At 37.3% G+C, this 25718-nt stretch overlaps 2 protein-coding genes across 3 annotated transcripts in view; one reads left to right on the forward strand and one right to left on the reverse strand.

The window, feature by feature from the left end:
* Window positions 1-25718, forward strand: part of PDE1C (phosphodiesterase 1C) — a 248497-nt gene that overhangs the window by 191725 nt on the left and 31054 nt on the right. Inside the window, exons 10-16 of the mRNA XM_063304072.1 lie at window positions 1257-1385; window positions 3585-3686; window positions 6272-6392; window positions 11265-11346; window positions 16981-17101; window positions 18457-18632; window positions 22825-23136. Of these exons, the coding sequence (XP_063160142.1) occupies window positions 1257-1385; window positions 3585-3686; window positions 6272-6392; window positions 11265-11346; window positions 16981-17101; window positions 18457-18632; window positions 22825-23136 (1043 nt within the window). The remainder of the gene's footprint in view (window positions 1-1256; window positions 1386-3584; window positions 3687-6271; window positions 6393-11264; window positions 11347-16980; window positions 17102-18456; window positions 18633-22824; window positions 23137-25718) is intronic.
* PPP1R17 (protein phosphatase 1 regulatory subunit 17) overlaps window positions 1-25718 on the reverse strand; it is a 103411-nt gene that overhangs the window by 26984 nt on the left and 50709 nt on the right. The window lies entirely within an intron of this gene.

The raw sequence follows: 25718 nt of genomic DNA on the forward strand, positions 1-25718 counted from the left end.
GAAATCAGAAGACGCTTAATCCTTGGGAGAAGAGCAATGACAAATCTCGATAAAATAGTTAAGAGCAGAGACATCACACTGACAACAAAAGTCCACATAGTTAAAGCAATGGTGTTCCCCGTAGTAACATATGGCTGTGAGAGCTGGACCATAAGGAAGGCTGAGAGAAGGAAGATAGATGCTTTGGAACTGTGGTGCTGGAGGAAAATTCTGAGAGTGCCTTGGACCGCAAGAAGATCAAACCAGTCCATCCTCCAGGAAATAAAGCCAGACTGCTCACTTGAGGGAATGATATTAAAGGCAAAACTGAAATACTTTGGCCACATAATGAGAAGACAGGACACCCTGGAGAAGATGCTGATGCTAGGGAGAGTGGAGGGCAAAAGGAAGAGGGGCCGACCAAGGGCAAGGTGGATGGATGATATTCTAGAGGTGATGGATTTCTCCCTGGGGGAGCTGGGGGTGTTGACGACCAACAAGAAGTTCTGGCATGGGCTGGTCCATGAAGTCACGAAGAGTCGGAAGCGACTAAACGAATAAACAACAAAACATAATGCAATGAAAAATGATGTATTCCTTTTTGACATAGATCGTTTTAACAAAAACATTTAATAAGCACACTAATATTTATTCTGTTAATCCCGTTATATATTGCCTTCTAGCCACTTACCTAGAAATAGAAGTAGACATTCTTAAGGCTGATGGGGACTTACTTATGAATAAATATGTATAGTCCTGGATCGGTTTTTTTGCTGTAATCTGGCAACTTGATTTATTTCACAGCATTCTGAGGGAAAAGGGCAATAATCATAAAAATTTTAGGTTTTATCAGCTGCCATTGTGCTTTTCCTGAAACACCTCAGAACAGTTTAGTACCTCAGACACTCTAGGTAAATTAATTATTAATTAATTAATTAACACTGTAGGTAAATTAATTAGAATTGGTAATTCTAGAAATAGTAGCCACAAGAATGTTTAATGACACTGAAATACACATGAGTGGGGGGAAACTTCCCCAGCCTGATAGACTTGAATTGGTAATCACAAAGATATGTTCTTTATATGGACAGAGTTTGGAGTAAATGAAAATCGAACCAAATGGGATGCACTTGGTTCTCTTTCCCATTTATTTCAAAATAATAAATTCTCATAAATAGTGAAAATGAATAGTTTGGTACTGTACAAAATATTTTTAGCTAAATCTAGAAGAAGAAAACCAATCTTTGCATATAAACATGGAGTCTTTTGCTTTGTAGGTCAGATACAGCCATTCTGTACAATGATCGGTCTGTGCTAGAAAATCATCACCTCAGTGCGGCATTTCGTCTTTTGCAAGATGATGAAGAGATGAACATTTTGTCTAACCTCTCCAAAGATGACTGGAGGTAAGAATGCCTGTTGACCTTGACGGTTGTCAACATGATTGCTCTAGGTATTCCTTAAATGGACTCAGTGGGAATCCTGATTCACGGACACAGAACAGGATAGTTTGTTAGCAGTTGATGTGAGAAGCTATTGAGGAGAGGCAATGTGGGCTGAAGTTATTCAGTTGAAATATAAATCATTTTAAAGAATGCCATAACAATGAACCTTTGCTGCTGTTGTGGCTTCTATGGAATGCCACCTTAGTAGGGTTGCTGTTCCCAAAGAATGGCAGGAAAACAAAACAGGACAAAAATATTACATCTGGTTAAAGAGATAAAATGTTGAACTATCCTAAACAATACTGGCCCCAAAATTCGTTCAATTATTTCCCAATTATAAAAGTGCAAAAGTGCAATTCTTCAACAGCCATAGGTAAAAAGCAATAAGATCAAACATGGAAAATTGTATATTCTCTCAGTATGCTAGTTTACATGGAAGGCAAAGAAAAAAATGGGAAAAAAGCTTTTTCAACATGAGTGCAAATTTCATCTTGAAACTTACAGGGCTGGTTTCTCTGTAAATCTTCATTAAAATACTTTTGTAGCAATCATGCTTAGCTGTTTTTTAGCTGCCTGTTGCTGGCAACAGGAACCTGAGCTAGAGTGATTCTTGCTGTCAGCCTTGCGAAGTAGTCCAGACAAAGAGCACAGCCAGAAATATTAGCTCTACTTTATTGTAAGGTTACACTAACAGAATCTTGCAAGTCTGAACGTACATTTCTCCCCCCTCGCTTTTACAGCCCAAGAAACTAGGGAGGGTCTCTTCTGAGACGTTTGCCATGCCCACATTCCTTCTGTGGGCTAAGCTGCCTGTTGTCCGACCATTCCTCTGGCTTCAGCTCTTCCCCTATCTCCCGAGGTCATTCCCACATACCATTATACTTGCTCTGATCTAGGGCTTTCATATAAGCATTATCTAGTAATAGCAAACTGATGAAAAAGATCTCAGCTTGGGGCTTCATTAGGGATTCTCCTGAAATTCATTGGATAATTTGTAAGTAGCATCATCATTCCTGAATATATAATGAACCTGGACTGTCATTCAGTGAACATGAATATTTTTATTTCTCAACAGAAATTGCACTTTTATTTATATTTTCTGTGTCTATATGGTCTGCAAGAGCAAGCATCCAGATACATATGCTGTTATTAGCTGCTATATTTTCTGTTTTTGAGGATAATAGTCATGTTGATTAATATCATGTCCCTGTTTGTTTGTGTGATGGAATGTAAACCTGGCCCTGGGAATGGAGAAGGGATGAACACTGTTAAGAGAGGAGTTTAGAAAAGATTACTCAGTCCTGGGAAAGAAGAAGACATGAGGAAGAAACTCAAAATAACCCTGCCTTGATTTTGTTGGTATGAGATCTAATAGAGAGAATTTACAACAGGCTTTCAAAAAATTGATATAACACCCTACAACAATAATGAACATTCTGCTGCTCCTTTTTCTTGACCTTGCCTACATCAAAGGACTGACAGCTTGTTTATTACATTTATGTTCCATCTTTCCTCTGGTGTATCAAGGGGTGGGGGATGGGGGAAGTCACTGTTTCCTCTAATAGCAACTTTGATTTTACTGAGAGACAGTGGTTGGCTCAGAGACACCAGGGAGCTGTATAAATAAATGAGACCTTGAATCTGGGTCGTTCTGGTCCTGGTCTAATATCTTAACCACCACACTCCCCAATGAATCCTGCTGGTGCATGATGTTTGTCGCTGCTGCTGCTGCTTCATCTCTGCAGCCATAGGCCTGTGTTGTTGGACTATAGTGAGTGAACCCTCCAACAGAAAAACACTCAACAAGGTGACTTATGCATGTGTTCTTCTCTGAGTGATTTTGCCTGCCTAGTGTCATATTCAGCTTGATGATTCTGGAAAGTTGCATTTCATAGAAGACAGTGTCCTAAGGTCACTTTCAGAAAAGCACTTTATTATCTCTTAGCAAGCAAGACCCTAGCACATGACTAAATTGCACACTCCTCACTGCCCTGAAGCCCCAGTAAAAAAGATAACGTGAAATGCTGAGTGACGCACATGGGAATGAAGAGTGAGAATGTCATAAAGAATGTTCAGACAGAAATAAAAAAAGTGTTTCTTATATGTTTCTTTTTTTCATTCTCTCCTCCATCCCTCCTCACTCTGGATATCTGCCAACAGAGAATTCAGGACTCTGGTGGTTGAGATGGTGCTGGCTACAGATATGTCCTGTCACTTCCAGCAAATCAAAGCCATGAAGAATGCATTGCAGCAGCCAGAAGGGTAAGAGACCTTGTGACGCTGTGGAGAAGAAAGGGCTCCATTGCAGCTGGTACTTTGCCACTTCATTAGATGAGCCTCAAAAATATCTCACTGAAAAAAAAGCCAACAGCCTTTGATAATTGTGGCTATTTCTTTCCCAGTGACTGGATTCACATGCAGATGCATCCCTTCAAAAGAGCAAAGACAACATTATCTTGATTGTAGCACTGCTGCATCAGATAAAGCCTGCTTTACTTGTTGTTTATTCGTTTAGTCGCTTCCGACTCTTCGTGACTTCATGGACCAGCCCATGCCAGAGCTTCCTGTCAGTCATCAACACCCCCAGCTCCCCCAGGGACGAATCCATCACCTCTAGAATATCATCCATCCATCTTGCCCTTGGTCGGCCCCTCTTCCTTTTGCCTTCCACTCTCCCTAGCATCAGCATCTTCTCCAGGGTGTCCTGTCTTCTCATTATGTGGTCAAAGTATTTCAGTTTTGCCTTTAATATCATTCCCTCAAGTGAGCAGTCCGGCTTTATTTCCTGGAGTATGAACTGGTTTGATCTTCTTGCAGTCCAAGGCACTCTCAGAATTTTCCTCCAACACCATAGTTACTGATTAATGTAATATACTTTATATTGGTCTGCCCTTAAAGTAATCAAGAATGCTAATAGAACACTTGTGGGAGATAAATGTCTAGATCACATTAGTCAATGCTACTTACACTGAATGCAGACTTATTACCAGCGCCAATTCAAGGTGCTGATATTATATTAAAGAGTTTGGACCCAGCTTATTTGAAGACCCATCTGCACCCACATGATCCTAATCAAGGTTTAATACTAACATATGAATACTGCTCCATGTTCCACTAGTAGGAGTTACAAGACAGATGAGTACCAAAGGCAGAGACTGTTTGGAATTCTTCCTGCAGCAATTAAGAGGATTATTCTAATCTATATATGCCTTGAACTAAGAATTCATTCATTCATTTATTTATTTAATTTTTATCCCGCCTTTATTATTTTTATAAATAACTCAAGGCGGTGAACATACTTAATATAAAGGTAAATATACCTTTATATCCTATAGCTGCTACTCTTTTTTTTTCTTTTTTGTTATTTTAAAGATTTGCAAGCTGAATATTGTTTTTAGGGTTGGATTGGGTTTTTTGCATTACTAATTAAATTGCAATCTGGCTTGGGAAGACTTCACTATGAAGAGTGGGCCTTATATGTAACATTTAAATATTACACTTTCTTCTGCTCTACTGGGGCAAGCAAAACATCTCTCCCACCAAGGAACACAAGTTGCTGCTGGCTCTTTTCCTATTGAAGAAGATTGCACAGAAGAGGCAATATAGGCTAGAGAAAGGCAGAAATGCCCTTTTGAAATCCATTAACAAAAGTACAGAAAATTAGGTTGATGATTTGTCTGAATTTCTTCAGAGGAAGGAGAAATTATCCCAAAAATGTCTTAGGGAAACACCCAGCAGTGGGAAGACTTCTTTCATTAGGTTTTCCCTTAGGATGTGGCTGAAATTGCAAACCACTGGAGAGATGAATGCACAATAAAATTTAGGACATTCATATACCCTACTTAGCCATTTTATAACTAAATAGGTCCAAGAATACCAAATACCACCTATTATCTTCTTTGAAAGAATTTCTCATCAACTTCTCTCTCATCAGATTGAATGAGATTTTGTTTATTTTGTAGGTGAGATATGTTTTTAGCTATTATTACTGTAATTACTGCATATGATGTATATGTATATATGAATGAAAGAATAATTCATATGCCTCACTTCAATAAAAGCATCATATATCTGCTTTCCATTGCTAAAATACAGTCTTTTGCTTTGGATCAGAACTAGGAGCTTCTGGGTAGAATTTGTTTCTTCTTTTTAGAAACAAACCTGCTTTCTTATTTTTTGGTTACTCCAGATTTTTTTCTTGGATTTTGTTTCTTTTTAAAAGAATGAATTCTAATGTCAGTCCCCAAACTTCCTTAAGTAGTATCTGCTGGAACTGATTACAGCTAAAATAGGTAGGCTTGACAAAGTATTATATTTTTTGAGGCAGGATGTATTTTTATGTCACTGCTGGAAACCTTACTGGGGGGAGAGCATCTAAAACAGATGAAAGTGCTTGATTGGAATTTGAAAACATATTATGACAAATGTCACAGAAAGGTAATTCTAGCTGGCCATATCCATGCATACCTATTGACCTTAGCTTCTGTATTGTAAGCCATGAGTATTTTTTTTTTTAATATTAGAAGGAAATATGGAGAAGTCATATATTTCAGACCCAGATAAGGCAAATACTAAATTTTACTTGTTTAAGGTCTGAATTTTTTCCTAATATTCTTACTGGCATGAGTCTAGATACTGACCTTGTATTACAACTATGTTATAGACACAGCTTCACAAATTATTCCACTATTCTTCAATATTTTAGAAGAGATGTGGGGTCAGTGGGACCAAATATTGATATTAATCCATAAGATGACTGTTAGCATACCCTCATTTTCTTGATTAGTGGTCTTTTAAAAATCTATTGATACAGACAATTAAACTGTGCCATTCTTTTGGGTTTTCAGAATTGACAAACCAAAAGCCTTATCCCTGATGTTGCATACAGCTGACATCAGTCACCCTGCCAAGGCATGGAACCTCCATCATCGCTGGACCATGTCACTACTAGAAGAGTTTTTCAGACAGGTAACTTGAAAAAGATCCATTCAGACTGAAGGAGCAGCTGCATTTTTATCTGAAAACTTGGTGTTGGCTACCAATATAGACACTGATAGTCCCCTTACATAGTTTATGGGTCTACGAATGATTATGCTTCAGAAAGTTTAGTTAGTCTAAAACAGATCCACTGTGTCACTTATTGGGACTTCTCAATAAAGTCACATGATATTAGCATTTTATCTATTATACAGATTTCTTCCAGACCCAGTTCAAACTAGTAATACTGATCTTGAGAACCAAAGAGAATTGAAGCCAGCTGAGAGCTATCTTCATTGCTTCAAGACTACATATGAGTCTTGAGAACCCGGGTTCTCATGACCTTTTATCCTCTCAATAGCGTATCCTCTTCTGACTTGATGATGTCCCACCCTCTGTTACTGCTGTTAAACAAGGCAAATACTAGGAAAACTTAATTTGGGGTGCACTTTTTTGTGCAATTCTTCCTTTATTTAACAGCTTAAAGAAGTTGTTAAGGATGAATGTGAAAAGAGACTGCCAAAGAACAAGAAACTGAAGAAGTCAGAACAAACCATGGAAATCACCAATAAGAGATGAGATGCCAAAGTCAAGAGGGCAAAGATTTCAGAAAGGAACTTTACAAAGAATTTCAGACAGCTGTTAGAAGAGATGAGGAACAGTATTATAACAACATCTGTAAAGATATTGAAGATGGAAACAGACACAGCAAAGTAAGGAAAGTCTTCCAAAAGATCTCTGGGCTCAGAAAGAGGTTCCAACTTCTAATTGGTATGCTAGAGGATGTTAGTGGGCAAATAGTAACTTCAAAGAAATAGTAACTTCTATTCAAAGAAGACCAAACAAAAATGGAAGGAGTATATTGAAAATCTGTACAGTAGAGATTTCAATATCCAAGGTACCTTAGAAGATATTCCCTACTTACAAGAACTTCCAGTACTAGAAGATGAAGTTAGATCAGAACTCTGGTCATTATCGCTTTGGAAGGCTACAGGAATTGATGGAATATCTACATATATATGGCAATCAACAAAAGAAGAATCACTAAAGGTTCTAACTGAACTATGCAAGCAATTCTGGTGAATGACACGGTGGCCAACAGATTGGAAGAGGTCCATCTACATACCCATACCAAAGAAAGGAGCCTTAATAGAGTGTGCAAACTATTGTACAATATCCTTAATTTCACATGCTAGCAAAATGATATTTAGGATTATCCAACACAGATTAGAACTCTCCATGGAAACGGAGATGCCAGATATTCAAGTTGGCTTTAGGAAGGCAGAGGAACATGAGACATTATTACTGATGCACACTGGATAATTGAAAAAGACAAATCATATTAAAAAAAATCAGTATGTGCTTCATTGATTATAGAAGGGCATTTGATTGTGTTGATCATCTCAAGCTGAGGAATGTGCTTAGAAAACTGAGAGTCCCAGAACTTCCCATTGTTTTCATGTGAAATCTATACACAGTGCAGGAAGCCATAGTATGGATAGAACATGGAGAAACAGACTGCTCCAGGTCAGCAAAGGAGTAAGACACATCTGTATATTTTCAGCTTACTACATGTAGAATATATATTGAGGGAAGCTGGACTGGAAGAAGATGAGCATGGTTTTAAAATGGGAGGAAGAAACAACAATAACCTGCGCTATGCAAATGACACTACTCTGCTAGCTGAAAATGCAAATCATCTGCAACCTCTAGTAATGAAAGTCAAGGAGCACAGTGAAAAAATGAGACTAAAATATAAAGAAGACCAAACTAATGACAACAAATACTCAAGCAGCCATATACTTTATGATGAAGATATTGAAGTGATGGATAGCTTATGCCTTTTAGGATCAACCATCAACAGACACAATTACAGTGGTGATGGGTGCACCATTGGAGGACCTGGAGGACTGAGCTGGGGACACCTTGTCCCAGAGAAAATCTGTTTATATAGTTGCTAAAAGTTGACACCAACTAATGGCACATAATCAATCATCTATTTGGACAATTCTCAACTCTTGTATAAATACTGATATACAATACTGTATATATCTGATATACAGATTGCTGTTTTTACTAACATAATTTTAGAAGAAGATAGGGATGAGAATTCCATCTCCTATTTTCTGTCACCAATCATTACTCAGTTCTGTATGATGCATGAAATGATCTGTGAATAGAACTATGATAAACATTTTAAGCAATAATTCAGTACCCACTTACATGAGAATATATCATTCCAGTAGGATATACCTACACTTTGACATGCAGAAGATTATATTGTTGGTATTTTTCTTATGACTCTTATTTTTCATTGTTAAATTCTCTTAGATACTTCAAATATACTTGTAATCTTACAAAGCTATCAATGCCTTTTAAACTACTCTTAAAGATGCCTTTATGTCAGATGTCCTGAGCTCACAATCACTGAACTCCTGTCATCCTTGCTGCTGTGTTCAAAGCTGAAGTCAGATGGCTCTTCATTCATGATCTTTTCCTATGATATACAGTCTATATTGAATATCTCTATAGCATAACTATTTTACAATATTTTAATCATAGGATACCTGAAAAATCCCATCACTCAATAAAAATCAGCAACAATAGTTTCAAAGAAGACTGAAGACAAGAACAATTGCAGAGAGAAGTCTTGATCCTACAACTGAGTTTTAAGATGGAGGGGGCTTAATGGACCTCCTTGAAAAGCTGATTTCAATGCCGCAGTACTGGTGCATAAAATTTTACTGCCCTAAACGTTAAAAGCACTTCATATGGCAAAGATACCCAGAAGAAGTCTGCTTTCAAAGATCTTTCAAAGTGGGATGGTTCATATAGAAGAAACATTCTCTTAAAAATTCATGTTGGCTGATGCTGTTTAGGGCTGGTCAGAATTAACATACTGAATGTGGCTTGACAACAAACAGCCAACTAATGCAATTATATCAATCCCTTGAAATATATTCTATAAACAGCCCTGTCAGTAAATGGCCTCCAAAATCTGATTAGAGAAACAAAGAGTATGGGACCATCCAGCTTTCTTTTTCAGGGCATAAGAGACTATTAATTATTAGCTTGTCTGATCATCAGCTGTCATGCAGATGTTTACACACCCATTTTTGTATCTTAAGCATTTATCCCCATAAACATCTGTTGGGGGGGCAGAGAATGAGAGAATAAAAGAGGGTGGCTTTTGTTTAATTCTTTTAAGTGCATCTCATTACTCCTGTTTGGTACTAGCATTAATGTATTTTATAATATGATATGGCCTTGTGCCTACTGGGAATTCTGGTTGACTAAGCAGCAGCTTTTAATTACAGATTTTAATGCTTTATTTTAGTAGGTAAATTATTTAATCCATCTGCTATCTTCCATTTTAAGCAATTCATATGTGTGTGGGGAAAGGAAGGGAATGAAAGTTGATCTTTGAGAATTTTTTTCCAAGCATGCATTATATATTTCAGCAACATACAAGGCCAACAACATTCCAACAACAAGGCCAACAACATACTCTATACTCCACAAAATGACTTTTTCTTGTAATAGTGTGAGGTTGAAGTTAGGAACATTAATACTAAATTCTTTAGCTCTTAAGAAGCTAATATATACACAGGTATAATATATACACATGACAAGCTATGATTTTTTACAAGTGTAATAAATTCAAATAGATCAGTTGTTTTCTTCCATCTGTGATGGAAGGTCCACAATGGGACCTATCCACTAAAGCCAGGAATAGCCTCAGCCTTAGGCACAGTGAGGCAATTGCCTTATGGAAACCCATAAACGTGTAGCGTTGACAGTCCCTTGGCCATTTCTCCTAAGACTATTAGCATTGTTGGCCATTCCTTTCTTTTGAGGGACAAAGCTATATGTGACATGCAACCTGGCCTATTGCCTCAGGAGCAATATTGAAGTATTGATTCAGTTTGTGCTCCAACTTGCCTGTATATATGTAATGGGGAAGGGGGTATTATCCTGGCAGCAGAATGTTTGGGGCAGACTCTCTCTCCAAAGCATATTTCTACATGCTGACAAGCAGAAATAGCAGCAGCAGAACCCTTCCTCCCTCCCTCCCTCCCTCCCTCCCTCCGGGGTTCCATAGGCTTGTCAAGAATACCTGCAAAAAAGAAAAGAAGATACCCTCTCTCTTAGTTAGCTGTCAATCTTATCTAACAAAACATGTGTTATGAAATGACGAGCTGTGGCAAAAGTCCTAAATGTGGTGTCTAAGTACACATGTTTGCTTTACATAGTTTTTGCTGCTGAGTTTGGGGAAGTAGGTTGCCTGCTATCTTGTGTTTGTGGTGTTACTGAACTTTAATCACATTTTTAAATTGTGTTTCTAATTAATTCTTTTAGTGTCAGATGTCTGCTTGTTGATGGAAACTAACATATATAAAAATGACAAATAGAATGCTTACTGCCAACTTTCCCTCAGAATGGTTGTCTTTGTGTTAAAAACTGCAGCTTTTACACCTAGCTGGGAAGAGAGGCAAGACACTGACCAAACTAGAAGATTCCACACACCCACAGACACACAGACCATTTTGGTTAGCAAACTTTGCCTCTACTTTTAGTCTTCTCCCAAATATTAAGGGGAAATTTGAGGGGGAAAAAACTCTGCTATTTTGCAGGAAAAAAAATTGAAGGTCTAACTAATTAACTTTCTCTAGGTAATGCTCTACAAGAACCAAAAAAGTTTGGGCCAAATTATATTTTCTTTTCTGCATGAGATGTTAAAATCACAGAACTTAAGGAATTTCTTGTGTTAAAGTCTCACTCAGATGAGAGGGAAGAGAATGAAAATGAGGCTTACATTGTTTACATTCTTGTGATTTTTTGTTTTCTCCTTTTTCTTTTCAGGGTGACAAGGAAGCAGAACTAGGCCTTCCTTTTTCCCCTTTGTGTGATCGTAAATCCACTATGGTCCCTCAGTCTCAAATAGGTAAGTAAATCCAAGAAGATCAGAAAAATGTATCTTGGCGGGAATACAGTACTCAGAAGGTATTATTTTGTATAATATTATATGCTAAATGAAATCATAATTTTGTGTTTGTTAGCTTTAAAAGTCACCAAAATCTAACCAAATCAATGGCACCACACTGTGGTAACTTTTAAATTCACTGCATTAATTAATATAATAGGTTCCAATTTATTTCTATATATCTCCTGGTTGCTTGAATTAAATGATAAATGTGCAGTATAACTGTGCAAGTTCTCCAACCATGTTCACTAATACGTTTTGAGTAATGGGCATATCTTGATAGTTTTGCAGATTAACCATTCAGTTAATATTATCTCTAAATTCAGAGGCCATTTAAGGGGAGGGGGTCAGTGGGAATGATGAAAGCAGCACTGTGTCATTCTGATATAAGCTCTGCCCTTCTGTACCTGCATTGCAAGGTCATTATGACAAAAGCACTGGATCCTGCAGATTCATCTGCTTAAGTTGTTTTTGATTCCTAATGTTCAAGCCAATCTCACATGACAGCTAAAGCATCATTTGGATATATGCCTCACTTTCTTTTCCACTTGTGTTCCAAACATTATAGCACCTCTTATTGCTTGGTTTTGGCTTGTTCTCTGGTGTAATCCTTTATTAATATTGTGGAGGCAGAGCCACACCGAAAGCCATTTGTGTTTTTGCTGTTCCCTCCATCCTCTTATCTCTAACTAGAAAGAACAAAGATTGCAAATGCCAGTTAGCAAATCCCCGTCTTAAGTCCTTTCCTTCTTTACCTTTTGTATTTCAGATGATTTCATAGCAACCTGGCTCCACTTAATGATTTTATATTTTTCCCAAGTTTTACTTATCTAGATTTTCTCCAAATCCTGTATATACAGTATTTAACCTTACATACCACTGAATAGAAAAAGTCATGATGTAGTTTAGTCATTGGCAATAAGACTGAAACGATTCAGTGAAGACTTCAGAGTTTCTTATTACTGGTCTGTTAAGGTTGAAAAGAGACAAAGTTGTTGGGTAACTTATCAGCTTCTGTGTTTTCTCAGCTTTCCAATGCACTCATTAAGTTACAGAACATATTTTCATCTGCTAGGACAGAAGTTCTTAATTTTGTATGAAGAGAATAGGCAAGAACATTAACAAAAAACCCTCTATAAAAAAGGACAAATATACAGTCAAGTTATTTAATTTCAAAGTTACATTTCCTTGTCATATGGAATTGCTTCCAATTGCTCATGGTTTCTGAAGGCCGTTTAAGTCTATTTCCTAAACAAATGTGGTTTCCAGGATTTGAAGCTTTATTGAATGTGATATATATGATGCATACATTTTGAGGGCAGTCAGAGGAGCCCCCACAGCTGTATAAACTGGGAAGGAGTTTACAGGTGCTAAAGCTCTTCATCATCTTGGCTGAAAGAACTGAAATATGAAAACGTCAATGTAATGAGAGTTTGTTGAACAAACCTTCAGTGTGGTGAAAGGTTAGATTAGTAGGTATATAAACACCAGACAGGGAAATGCAAAAGGCATGTCATCCTTGTCTGAAGTATAATATCAAGGCAATTCTGAATGTTTTTGCTTGCCTGCAACATCTAAAGGAGTTTTAGGGAAGCTGATTATGCTTGTAATTAGATCATAGTTTAATTGTAGAAACATGTTTCCCATGGCAGAACCATGTTTTTATATGGATAATCTTTAATTAGAAGGTTTCCATGTCTTGAGATCCTGGAGGACTGACTGGATTGCTTTGTTGTAGGGTTCCCTTTATAACTATGGACATTTATTCTTTGGTCTTATTTCCTGGACAGAACTTGTCACAGAATTTGACTTTTAATTTCAAAAGGCTTGTATTCATTGCACAAATAACTAGAGGATTAATAGTGAACTACACTGTTAGCTGAGATAATTACAGCAAATAAATCAAGCACTTACAAAGTACTACTAATTGATATAGCCCTCACTGTTGGAGCATTTTATTTAATTTGTGGAAGTTTACTGCATTGTATGGTGTTAATAATCACATTGTCTCCATAAATCTCACACTATAACATTATAAAATTTTCTCTACTCTCTGCTGCTGATTTGGGCAATTGCTTAATAATTTCATGTACTGAGAACAACTGCTTTTTGGTTTTTATGCATAGATATAATGTTTTTTTCTCAAAGATGTTCTGAGAAGACACTAGGAAGGCCTAGTTCTCATCATTACCAATGCTACCAAAGAGGAGTTACAGAATACCTCCTCTAACTTCATATGCAAATCAGAGATTTATCAATTATATGTATTGCATATGTATAGCTGGACATTATTTCAACGAACTCAACTGTTAATCAGGCTGAATTACTCCTTTTTTTTTTAGGTGATTTTATGTACCTTTCTTATATCCTGCATTATGTGCCTTAATTATATCTTGAACAATTAATAATAAAAAAATTGAAAATAAAACTAAAAAAGGCTGAATTACTCCTTTTGATGAAAGAGATTCCATTAGGTATTCATGGAATGTGTATCTGCTACACTGTGCAAATCAAAATGAGAAGCGTAATATTATGAATACATGGAATTCTGTGGATCACAAGCTGAGTGCTGGTAGTGTAAAATCTTCAAAAATCCAACCAAAAAAAATCTGGAACTCAAAAAGTTTAAATGTGGAACTCACAAAAGTAATTTTTGATTTAAGTGTCTTTAGAGTGAGCATAACTTTACTCATATTTTTTATTGGCTTTGAAGTTCGATACTTTGTTTTTATAATAAGGAAAAGTTTTCAGTGAAGGAGCATGATGTGATTCAATTTAACTGCCAAAGCTGTTTTTAAACCAATTTATTTTGTAAAGACAATTTTTGCCATCAGCCTAGTGCCGATATCTGAAAACCGATCTGCTTCCTCATCAGTCAGGCCAAACTGCAGTGGAATGCAAAGCCAAGAAATTGTAATTGTTCAACAGGAGGCTTAGAAGATGTAAATGCGCATCCTTCTGTCTGAGGCTGTAGGAGGCTTGTTTGATAGGAGACTTTTGTCCTTGTTGTCATCAATGTCTCTTTCTGCTGATCGTTGAAGTAACAGTTTTTAATTTTTGCCCTTTGCCTGGCAAAGAGGAAGTCCACCCTTTCAGAACATGCTAAGCAAACAGCAGATGTCTAAAGCCTCTATGCATTAATTCACAGGCCACTAATTTACTGAATGATAGTCACTTCTGAGAACCACATTATTGGCTACCTAAAGGTTTTATAGGCCAGTTTGAGCTCTTCACTGTTTTTAAATTGATGGTTGCCAGTGACACAAAAGGCTTCGTCTCTGTTCTTCATTTCTTTAAGTCAGCCTTCCCCAACCTGATGTTCTCCAGGCAGTAGGTAACTTGTTGGCTTTGGCCATTTTGGTTGTTCCACAAATTGATATCCAATACATCTGGTAAGGACCAATTTAAGAAAGGCTGAATTTTCTTTGTTCCTACTTTGGATTGAAAGCTGGGAATGGCTTGCTCCTTCCATTTTGAGTCTCATTAACAGAGACATTCAAACATCAAGGGAGGGAGGATCTCATATGAGCTCCTATAGAAAAATAGGTCAGAGTTTGTGGTCCACTTGAAGTTTTGCAAAAACAACAACAACATGCTTTTGTTACTACTCTTCTGTAATTCCGTTGGCTTCAATCACAGACTGAATTGTCCTACGAACAAACAGAAGAGACATAGCTAATTCCTTAGGAAATTGAACAAAGACAGGTTCTAGTGAGCTAAAAATATTAAGTCTGGAAGAGGGAATATAACCTGTCCTGGATGAGATTATGCTGATGGAATGTATTTGCAATTTAGATAATTCTTCACCTAGCTTTATCCCTAGTTGTACAGGAGGCAGAACCAGTCAGGAGTGCCAACAGTTGCATTCTTTCCCAACGATACTAATGCTGATGTTATATTCAAAAGCACTACTGCAGTGCTTTTTGTCTGAGTCTGCTATTAAAAATATTTATTTATTTGTTTTATCAAATTTATACACCACGCATCTCATTATGCAAGTGACTTTGGGCAGCTAGAGTATTGTAGTCTGAAGCTTAAAAAGTTCCTAAAGAAATGGAGCACAGTGACTGTAACACACATTTCAATTTCACTAGTTATTTCACTAAATTTCAGGTTGTTTGGGCATAGATGGAAAGATAAAATGCTATATACATATGCATTATATGTTTATTGGGCTGTGTGTATCCATGCACACACATTTAACATACATACAAACACATTGTGTATGATTTAAATTCGGAAAGCCACTACCAATTTTCCATGAAAATGGAGTGATGGTAATAGGAATATAGCTCTTGCCTTTTTTTGAAGCTGCCATACATCTAGTTAAACCTTCTTTTGTCCCTCTTTCTTTGGCCCCTGATGTATGGGGAAAATTACAGTTCAATTAAACAGTTACAGCAGCTGTCTTGACTTTATTTACTTTCCTGTGGATGCTTCTACCCTCTGTGTATAAATCCAATCTAAAATATTGTCTATGTTATGTACAGTGCAATCCTTTACATATGTGCTTAGAAATAAATTCTGCTAAGCTAGGGAATTTACTTCGATAAATCTGTGTAAAATTATATTCTTCGGGTAATCTACATATTAAGTAGCAACCAACTTTTGTTTGCCATAATAATGCAATTGATATGATACTAACTGAAAAGTTCCCACATGAGTGTGCATGACTGTGACTCAACCATTAGTATCTGCTGGGTGAGTATTTCTACCCTTCCAGATATCCTTTGAAATTAGGAAAAAAAATGACCAAACCAGTCTGTCAGTGAGTACTTTGTTTGACAGATGAGCAGTAATCCAAGGGAAGTGATTTATTGTTAATCAACTGTTATGTTGATTATTCTCATTTTTTGATATAAGCAAAGTTGTAAGGAATCCTAGCTGATGCAGAATGGGTTTTGTGTTCCATGCAACTAAATTAATTAAGAGGATTATGTGGAATCATAATTACATTTTGCATTAGTAGACTTATTTTAATGCTGTTGTTTCTCTAGATATTTCTGTAACATTATGCCCAATTTGCTCTGCAAACAGTGAATAATAATTTCCAGTTTTATTGTTGTGAAATAGGGATCATATACTACAAGATAACTTATAATTTGGCATTATTGTAGTGCCTAATTTTTTTGATCTGATTTACAGAAAACATCCAAAAATACATCTGATAATTCTTTTTATCTTGTAAGTCAAATGCAGTGATTAGGATTAAAAGGTTCAAGGGATCTACTGTATTACCCTTTCTCTTTACAGATGCAATTAAAGTAGTATTATGGCTTCATTATTATATTACTTCTATATATTTCATTCTTCAAGCTGGATCATAATCAGCTGTATTAATAATTTGGCTCAGATTCTCAAAAACCCACACAAAGCAAGCTTATTCCCATCTGTTGCATGTTGAATTGTTTGCAACGCTCTATTTTGATCATTTAAGGAATTCTCATATCATAGTAAGGAACAGTAATGCCTGTGACCAGGATGCATAGATCTTTTACCATGTTGTTGCAAGTATTGGTATATTTATCTATCAGAATGTATGACATCAGAGTAGTTGATACTCTTACATTTGATTCTGCTTTCTGTCTTTTCCAGGCTTTATTGATTTTATTGTGGAGCCCACTTTCACTGTGCTGACTGATATGACAGAGAAGATTGTAACACCTCTCATTGAGGAAGCCTCCAACTCTGGTATGACAGGGTTTAGGCGATCCAGGTCAGTAACTGGATTTGCAGTAGAAACTCAAATATATATATATATATATATATATATATATATATATATATATATATAATAATAATAATAATAATAATCATTTTCCTGGGGAAAAGAAAGAATCTTACAATGTTCAAACCATATGTGATATAGTGACCAGGAAATTATCCAGATTGACAATCCATGAGACTGTTACAATAATACTTGGAAGAAGAGAAACATCTTGGAATGATTATGGTGAATTCTTTGGGGTAATTTTCTGGACCAAGTACATATTATCTGCTCTAGATATTCCATATAATTTATTTAATTTTCATCCTGCCTTTATTATTTTTATAAATAACTCAGGCGGCAAACATACCTCATACTTCTTCCTCCTATTTTCCCCACAACCACCACCCTGTGAGGTGAGTTGGGCTGAGAGAGAGTGACTGGCCCAAGATCACCCATCTGGCTTTCATGCCTAAGGTGGAACTAGAACTCACAGACTCCTGGTTTCTAGCCTAGCACCTTAACCACTAGACCAAACTGGCTTTAATGTGGCTGTAGTCATAATCCAGATAAGATTTAGGATAATGTCTACTGTAAATCAGTGTTTCCCAACCTTGGCAGCTTTAAAATTTCCCCAGCATGGTGGCTGAGGAATTCTGGGAGTTGAAGTCCACACATCTTAAAGCTGCCAAGGTTGAGAAACACTGGACTAATTCATGTGACAGTAGCATCTAGAGATATGTTGGAGGAATCCACATTCCCACTTTTCATAATGAAAGCAACTTGATTTCTTTACTACAAGCACCACTTTAAGGCTAGATGCCATCTCCAACCCAGACTTTCTTTCTTTGCCCAACAATGAGCCTTCAGTTACAAATTAAAATCTGAGTAAATCAGAACATGGAGTGTTTGGACTGCCTCAGCATCAATTCTGTGCCTCTATGACCCCACAATGTCAGCAGTTCAGCTGATTTCCAGCTCAGCTGTCATGCCACTAAAAATGGGATAGAGTTGGGAGCAGACTGTTTTGCTATTGGTGGGAACTTCTGTGCCTCCTCCTGAGCTCTTCTCCGTCCCTGCAGAAGTTCCATTGCAGTGACATCACACTGAGCAGCTATTATTTCACCATTCAGTTATTTTAATTTGTGAACAGAGTGAGGAGAGTGGATGTGAGTCAGTTTAGAAGTATTTCTCAAGGAGTGAAAAGAATAGTAACATGGGAGGGGGCTCCGACTGAAAAAAAATGAGCAAGGAATATTCACATGTATCAAAACAAAAAAGTGAAAGGGAGAAGGAAATGGTCACTTCACTTAACATTTCTTTAGTGGTGAAAAAATAATTAATGTTATATTATGCTATCCCAGTCTGAATAGCCTTAGCCCCTCAGAAGTCAAAAGATCAAGTGTCAAGAGCACTGGGTCAGAAGGAAGTGCCTCACTCAACTGTTCCATCCTCACTGTGGACTTCAATTGTTTTAAAACCACCTGGACAGAAGTAGTGCAACAAAACCGAGAGAAGTGGAAAGCCCAAGCAACCAAAGGTAACAAGAACAGTACTGGCAAATAATGTTCAGTGAAATGTTGGCTAATGTAGGCATGCTTATGAACATGCATGGAGAGGGAGGATTTCTGAAGACCCTTGGAGGTTCCTGGTGAGAAGTTTGTGTGGACCACAGTGAAAAGGATTCAGTGGCTTCCTTTCTCATTATGGAGTAACAATGAGGAACATGCTAAATCACATCTTTCCATATCTAGTTCTTGCAGTGATATAGGAGAAGGACATTAAGTGGAACACTAAGGGGAAACTGTCTATATATATGTACTCAAGTCAACCATCACAATAATAGAGGAAAAAAGTACTGGGGAAAAATGTTTCTCTGTATTATGGAAGTCAGGATAAATATTTACTAATACAGTAGCTTATTGCCAGGATTCTATAAGGAAACCATGACTTCATATAGTTTTCTCACTTTTTGAGTAATTTGATTTCCCTGAGTCAAGTCCTCTCTACGAAGTCACTTGATTTACAGTCTGTGGCTTGGTTCAATTCTTTGAATGTTGTGCATTGAATGTATAGGATACACAGACTGTAACTTGGTTAATTTCAAGGAACCTGCTTTTCATGGGAATTAAGCTGATCACTATAGATTCACAATTGTCTTTCAGACAAAATGAAACTTTAAACCTATGTATTTCTAATATACTGTATATAGTGATTGTTTCCTTGTGGGTCTTCCTTAACATGCTGCAAATATGTTTTCAGTCAGTTGTATTTTAGTTGTCACAGTGTTGCACAGTGTCTGTGATCCAGTTAGAGTCTGAATTATGTTTTATGCATTCATTAATGCAATTAATTTGTTGCCCATTTTTGGTGTAGTCCTCAAGTGGCTAACAATGAATGTGACTCTGTAAGTAAAAATGCTATAAGTATTATTGAAAAACAACCCTCCCACAGGGCAGCTGGTGGCAAAGATTTGTGGAGAGGGAATAGGGATGGAGCAGACACCTGTGCTGTTGTCAGAGGGACTCCTCTGACTTCAAGGATCCTGATGTCATGTAGTGTGCATATCGGTGTCAGGAAATTTGTAAGCATATTGTTAAGGGTCTTACCTACAAAAGTTATTTTCTCTAAGTTTTACTTTTTGTCTCCAGACTCCACCCTAGCCCTCCCCGTCACTGTACTCTTGATTTTCTGGCATCACCATCAACTTTTAAGAGTTGACCCTAGTAATCAACTGCTAATAGGAAGGGAGAGGAGATAAAAGCATGTCAGCTACCATTGAAATTCAAATCAGAAAATCAATAGTGAGACCCTATCCAGGCCTGCTCCTAACTACTTCTGTGCTGTCAAAGTGATAGTGTTAAGCCTGTGTCAGCTGACGTTTTTGATTCTCCAAGCATATAATTAGATCTTTGAAACATTATGGGTCCTCTCACTCATAACTAGATAAATAGCTGCTGAAGACTATCAATTGCAACATAGTATTATGAATCAGCAATGAATGGCAAACATCAAAGCATTATAGTCTTTTGACATCTGATTAAGAATCAAGGGTATGATAATTGCCTGGGACCAGAAATACTTTCATCTAAGGTACTCTATTCATGTAGAATGCAGTGCTTTTCCCTTGAACATGGCACCATTAGAAAGTTCTGTGTTGTTTTTGTACTCAGTGTCTTCTCATGTGTGGGCAAAATTAGTGGGCTTGTTGCAAGCTCCTTCTGCTTGAAGTGTCACTATTCAATAGAAACAAATTAGGAACCAGAATAAACATATGCCCCAAAGAACACAAGAAGGAAAAAAATAAACCTAAAGCATGATGTAAGTTCACATTTAATTTTGACAATAACAGGCAGGTTAGATTTCTGGGGGAGACCATAGCTGATCCCCTCCCCTCATTTTGTTTCTATTAACACCAGCTTTCTCTAGTAGACAACTGTTTGAGGATAGCAAATCTATCAGAAGCTGTAAAACATTCACAAAACTTTTGCCACACAGTCTTAAAGGGGTTTTCCACACTGTCTTAAAGGGGCTTTCACTAGTTCATTTTTTTTAAACTGAAAATGGCATTATGAATTTTGTATAGTCCACACCTCAGACTCACTGAAAGGACTTTTTGTTTGTTTGTTTGTTTTGCTGGCTCTGCTTGTGTCCATTGAACAACAGCCTGAATGTGGACATTTGGAGCAGCACAGCTGTGTCCATAAGGTGAAATTCTGGGGGTCACAAACCTCTTCCAGATGACTTCTGGGTCTATACGACCTGGGCCTGCCTTCCTGCCTTGGAGTGGCATTTGGGTAGTTACAGTTGCCACCTCTAATCTTGCAGGTGCCTCACCTGTTATCCTCCCTCTAACCTAGCCCTAGTGAGAGGAAGGGCACCCAACCACCAGGATATAGGATTCTGTCAGAGCACAAATTGCTTCTTTATTATTCAGCTCAAAATCTTTCCAAGCTCCAAGCTTACCAAGGAAAAGTGATTCCCTCAAAACTGTAAAGCTGCATTCAGGCACGCAATCAAAAATATGTGATGATTATGGAAATTGTGCACTATCCCCTAATTTGTGGAGATATAAGCAGAGAAAGGCTTCTCTGTCACAGACATAGCAAACTAATATGAAGGTCTAAGCAGATTCCTGGCTAAAACATTTATCTAAAGTTCTCTCCTTTTTCTTGGCTGTCTCACAGCTTCTACCTGCTGTTTAGCAGAGCTGTTGGGATGGTACATACCCTTGATAGCTTCTTGCTCTGTGTCCATAGATCTATTCCCTTTGTCTTTTAAAAGAACAAAATATTTTTTTCCCCTGAATATGAGGAATAAAGTTGAAAGAGTCTTCTCAGCATTTGTGTTAAAGCCAGCACCTGAAAGAAGATGTGTATTTAAACTCAGATGGTGTCTGGCATTTAGAATGGCAGGGAGGCTGTGTATTGTGAACTCTGCTTGGCACACACAACTTTATACATGTTAAAGGATTTTATTTTGCGCATTACCTTTTTTGGTAATTGTGGTAGTTGGGGCTTCAATATTTAATTAACTGTCCAGATTAATTACAAATACAGTGTATCTTAAAGTATCTTAACAATTTATCAGTGCCTCATTATAACAGGCATTACTTTTTTGGTGAAGATGAGGCGTACTGCGATATTTCTCTATTAAAATGTTTGTTGTTTGTTTTCATTTTTCATTTTTTTTTTCATAAGCAACTTCATCCACATTGAATCAATGATTTATATGATTGCAGTCTTTTCTGTGCTTATTTGGGAGTATGATGGCATGGGCAGTTTGGGGCACACCAACGTATGCCCCTGTAACATGCTTGCTCCATGACGTATACTGGGTCCATGTGGTCTTCCCAGTGCAATTGCAGGGGCTGGTTTTCCCTACATGGTGTAGAGCCAGATTACCTGTGGAACTTCCTATCTCCAAGTACTTCAACTTATCATACCAGATCTGACAGGATGGACATGATCTGGGTCCCTTTCTTGAAGCAGTGTCATCTAATGGGATCCAGCAGGTGTAACTTCTCTGTTGCAACACCTGCCCTATAGAACCCCGTTCCCTGCAATATTTAGATTACCCTAACCCTGCTGGTGTTCTGGAAAGCTGTAAAAATGTGGTTACTCCCTCAGGCATTGAGCCAGAGTATTAAATGATCCCAGCTATCTGGTGGGATGTAAGGATTTTTTTTGAGGACCTTGGCAGCATTGTATTAATGTTATTGTTGTACTTATTTATGTATGTACTTTTTATTTGAATTTTTGGTTTTGTTACAGTTTTAATTATTGTTAGCTGCCCAGATAAATATACACCTGCAATAGCTCTCCCTGGCTTATTTCTTCAACATCTAATATTCAGTCTCTGAATGTAGAAGCTTCACTTATTTCTCATGTGTAACTGTAACTGATACATATCTTTCCTAAATCATATGTGTTTAAATTGCTTATGCATATTGCAAATAGGTTGAGTGGCATGCAAAATGTCATGGTAATGGTTAATAGTTCACATACCTTCATTTATGATGAGCAAAGATAGCATGTTCTGCTCAGTTTTAGGAAAGGAAGAAGTAGATTTCAGAAGTGAGAGTGGTACTTCTTTTTTAAGCTTTATGTCAAGACCTGTTTCCAGCAACTAAAGACAAAGGAAGCTTGGCATTTTGGTAAGTCCATTAATTGTTTTTTATCCTCCCCCCTCCCCTCCCCTATTGTTTTGTCTTGGTTTTGCTGAGGATGCAGAAGAAAAAGCAAAGAAAGAAGCAGAGGAGAATTCTCAACAGGGTACAGATGACAAGAAAACAGAAGATAATGAAGGAAAAAAGACAGCTGAGGATAATATTACCACCAAGTCAGAGAAGAGTAAACAAGGGAATAAAGAAGGGAACTTAGGAGACAGTAAGAGCAGTGAAGTCAATAAAAGCAACATAAATGGGACTCGCCCAACTGGTGGTAGCAAACATGGAGCTTCTCAAGGAAAAAATGTAACTGAGATGGAAAAGGGGGCAGAGTCAAAACCTAAAGGAGGAGAGTCAAAACGGCATGTACAGAACGGTAAGTACTTCTGTAGTTTCATGGAAAAGTGAATTACTGGCAAATTCACTTATTGCTTAGCTGCTCTAAGACTGGTAGATGAATCATTTGGTTGGATATTTGTGTTAACTGTAAAGTAGCACAGTAGTGATTAAATGTATTCCTGCTATTGATCATTTCCTGCTGTCTTATAGACTGGATTACCCATTTTAGCAATTTTAGAAGAACAGAATTTGAATGGAGAACCCCAACTTGGTGCCCTCCAGAACTTTTTGAACTACAACTGCCATACTCTCTGGGAATTCAGGAAATATACTCAACAATTCTGGAGGGTAGCAGACAAGGGGAATTTGATATATAACATCAGTGTCTTTCAATGCATAACATTTTCCTTTGTTAAGTTTCTGCTATCTTGTTCTGGAAGAATGTTCCTGCTATTTGGGAGTAGTTTCATCATTTCCTTCCAGAGTTCATTACACTCATTATTCTACCATGCAGTCAGCAGTACAGAATAACAGCTACTATATGTCCCTCAAATGATCCTATTCATTAAGGAATTCAATTTGTGAATGTTCAAGCAAGAACAGTCTTCTTGCCGTAGCCTAAAATCTATTTTAGCAAAACCCTCTGTTTCCTTTCATGACAGATACTATGTTAGCCTCATGGGTATTATAAAAGTCATATGGATATTCAGAATTTTTGTCCTTGCAGTTTTTTTTATCTTCATCTGGTAAAGGGAAATATTAACAGCTCATTAAATAAAATCATGAAGCAAATGCTGAGCTATAGCTGGTAAGAGAACATCAACAATTTTGCAAGTTGATATTCATGGAAGCCTTGCTATTTGCTTCCAAAAAATGATACCATATTTTCATTGTGGCCCTGTTGCCATCAAAACCTGTTTGAATCTTAAGCTTAAATTTTTACATGGCATAAATTGAATAGTTTAGAGAACTGAGAGAGGTCAGTTTGGAACTTTCATGTTAGCAATACTGTTATCACTAAGGGTGTGCTGAGCATTTCCCTTTTTTTATGGGGAGGGTACAAAAGGGTACAAAAAGACATTTTCTGCATGTTTACTCATTTCATTGCATATTTTCTTAATCACCATACTTTTAGGATTTTATTTTTGGGGAGCCATAGTAACATGGGCTGTCCCAATCAGTAAGGGATCACATAATATTACATAACCCATAAATGTTGGCCATTTAACAATATTACATAACCAACTCCGTATGAGAGCTTTGGTTCCTAGCTCAGCATTACTGTGGCTTTTAATGGAAATCATTGTTGACATGTCTTAGATCTGTTACCTCAAAAATACTGAAAGAAAGTATTTTTGTAAGCGCCAAAGTATTTCTTAAAATCAGCCATCCTTTCAGATATATTGTCTCCAGTATCTCTTTTTCTCTATGTGTGTATGTATAGCTATATGTTATTATATTGCTCTCTCTATATTTCAGTAGCATAAAAGAATCAGGGCCAAAAGGATCCAGTTTGCTCCTGTGATTTGAATGCTTTTTTTGAATTGTTCTGTATAAATCGTATAGGGCTTCCTGTTATTTAAACCAATTCTTATTATTGACACTTGTGATTGCTTTAAAAATTCCCAGAGTATTTAACTGAACTGAGAAACTGAAATAATCCTGACTGGGTCTTAATCTGTGCCAGCTCAAAGCTATATGACACCCTGAGGTCTCATAGCACCACCTCTAGCTGATGCAGATCTGCATTTTTAGAATGATTTGGAAGGAGAGGCATCACTGGCACCCTCTAAGCTTTGGTGCCCTAGGCCAGTGCCTACTCAGCCTTAGCCTGAAGCTGGCTCTGGTCTTAATCATAGTGCTAACAACTGAAAAATAACTCTATCCTACACAGAGAATCAGCTGAGATCCCATAGGCTTCTAGATGATATCATAGGGTTCTGATCTTAATCATGATTGTGCCAAAGTGACAAAAGATACCTTGTGACAATTTCAAACTCTGTCCTTTTGTATTTCATCTCTGCATTGCACACAAGTATGTTTCATGCAGAGTTTATGTTGTGATGCTGTGATAACAATTTTCATCACTTGCTTCCTCTTATTCCCCCACCCCACCCCACCCTGATGCCTAGGGAGGATAGAGCACATAGTGCCCTGTTTGAAAAATGATGTATATAAAGCATACTGCACAGATGTCTCCCATGGTTTGATTTCATATTGCATATACAAAGAGATTTCAGATTGAATACACATATACATTTTAGATTGCATATACAAAGTGTCATGGTAGCACCTAACTGATCCTGAAAAGCTAAGCAGAGTTGAACCTCATATTAGTACTTAGATGGCGTATCATCAGGAACCCCCAACTTGTCACCTACGTTGGAAAGTTTAAAAAAAGATTCTCGTTATGATTTATTTAATCACATCATGGTTAGCAAATCTGGGCTTAATGAAGGATAGATACTTCTTTTTGTGCCTCCAGGAGCTATAGGAATGATGTGCTGGTGTCACCAGGAGTTGGGAGCAGAGGGTTTTTCCTTGCCTGCCTGCCTGCCTGCCTTCCTTCCTTATTTATTTGGCTGCTCATTTCCAGTGGCAGTGTATGATATTAAACAA

This window comes from Candoia aspera, chromosome 4 (assembly GCF_035149785.1).
Source record: "Candoia aspera isolate rCanAsp1 chromosome 4, rCanAsp1.hap2, whole genome shotgun sequence".
NCBI classification, from domain to species: Eukaryota; Metazoa; Chordata; class Lepidosauria; order Squamata; family Boidae; genus Candoia; species Candoia aspera.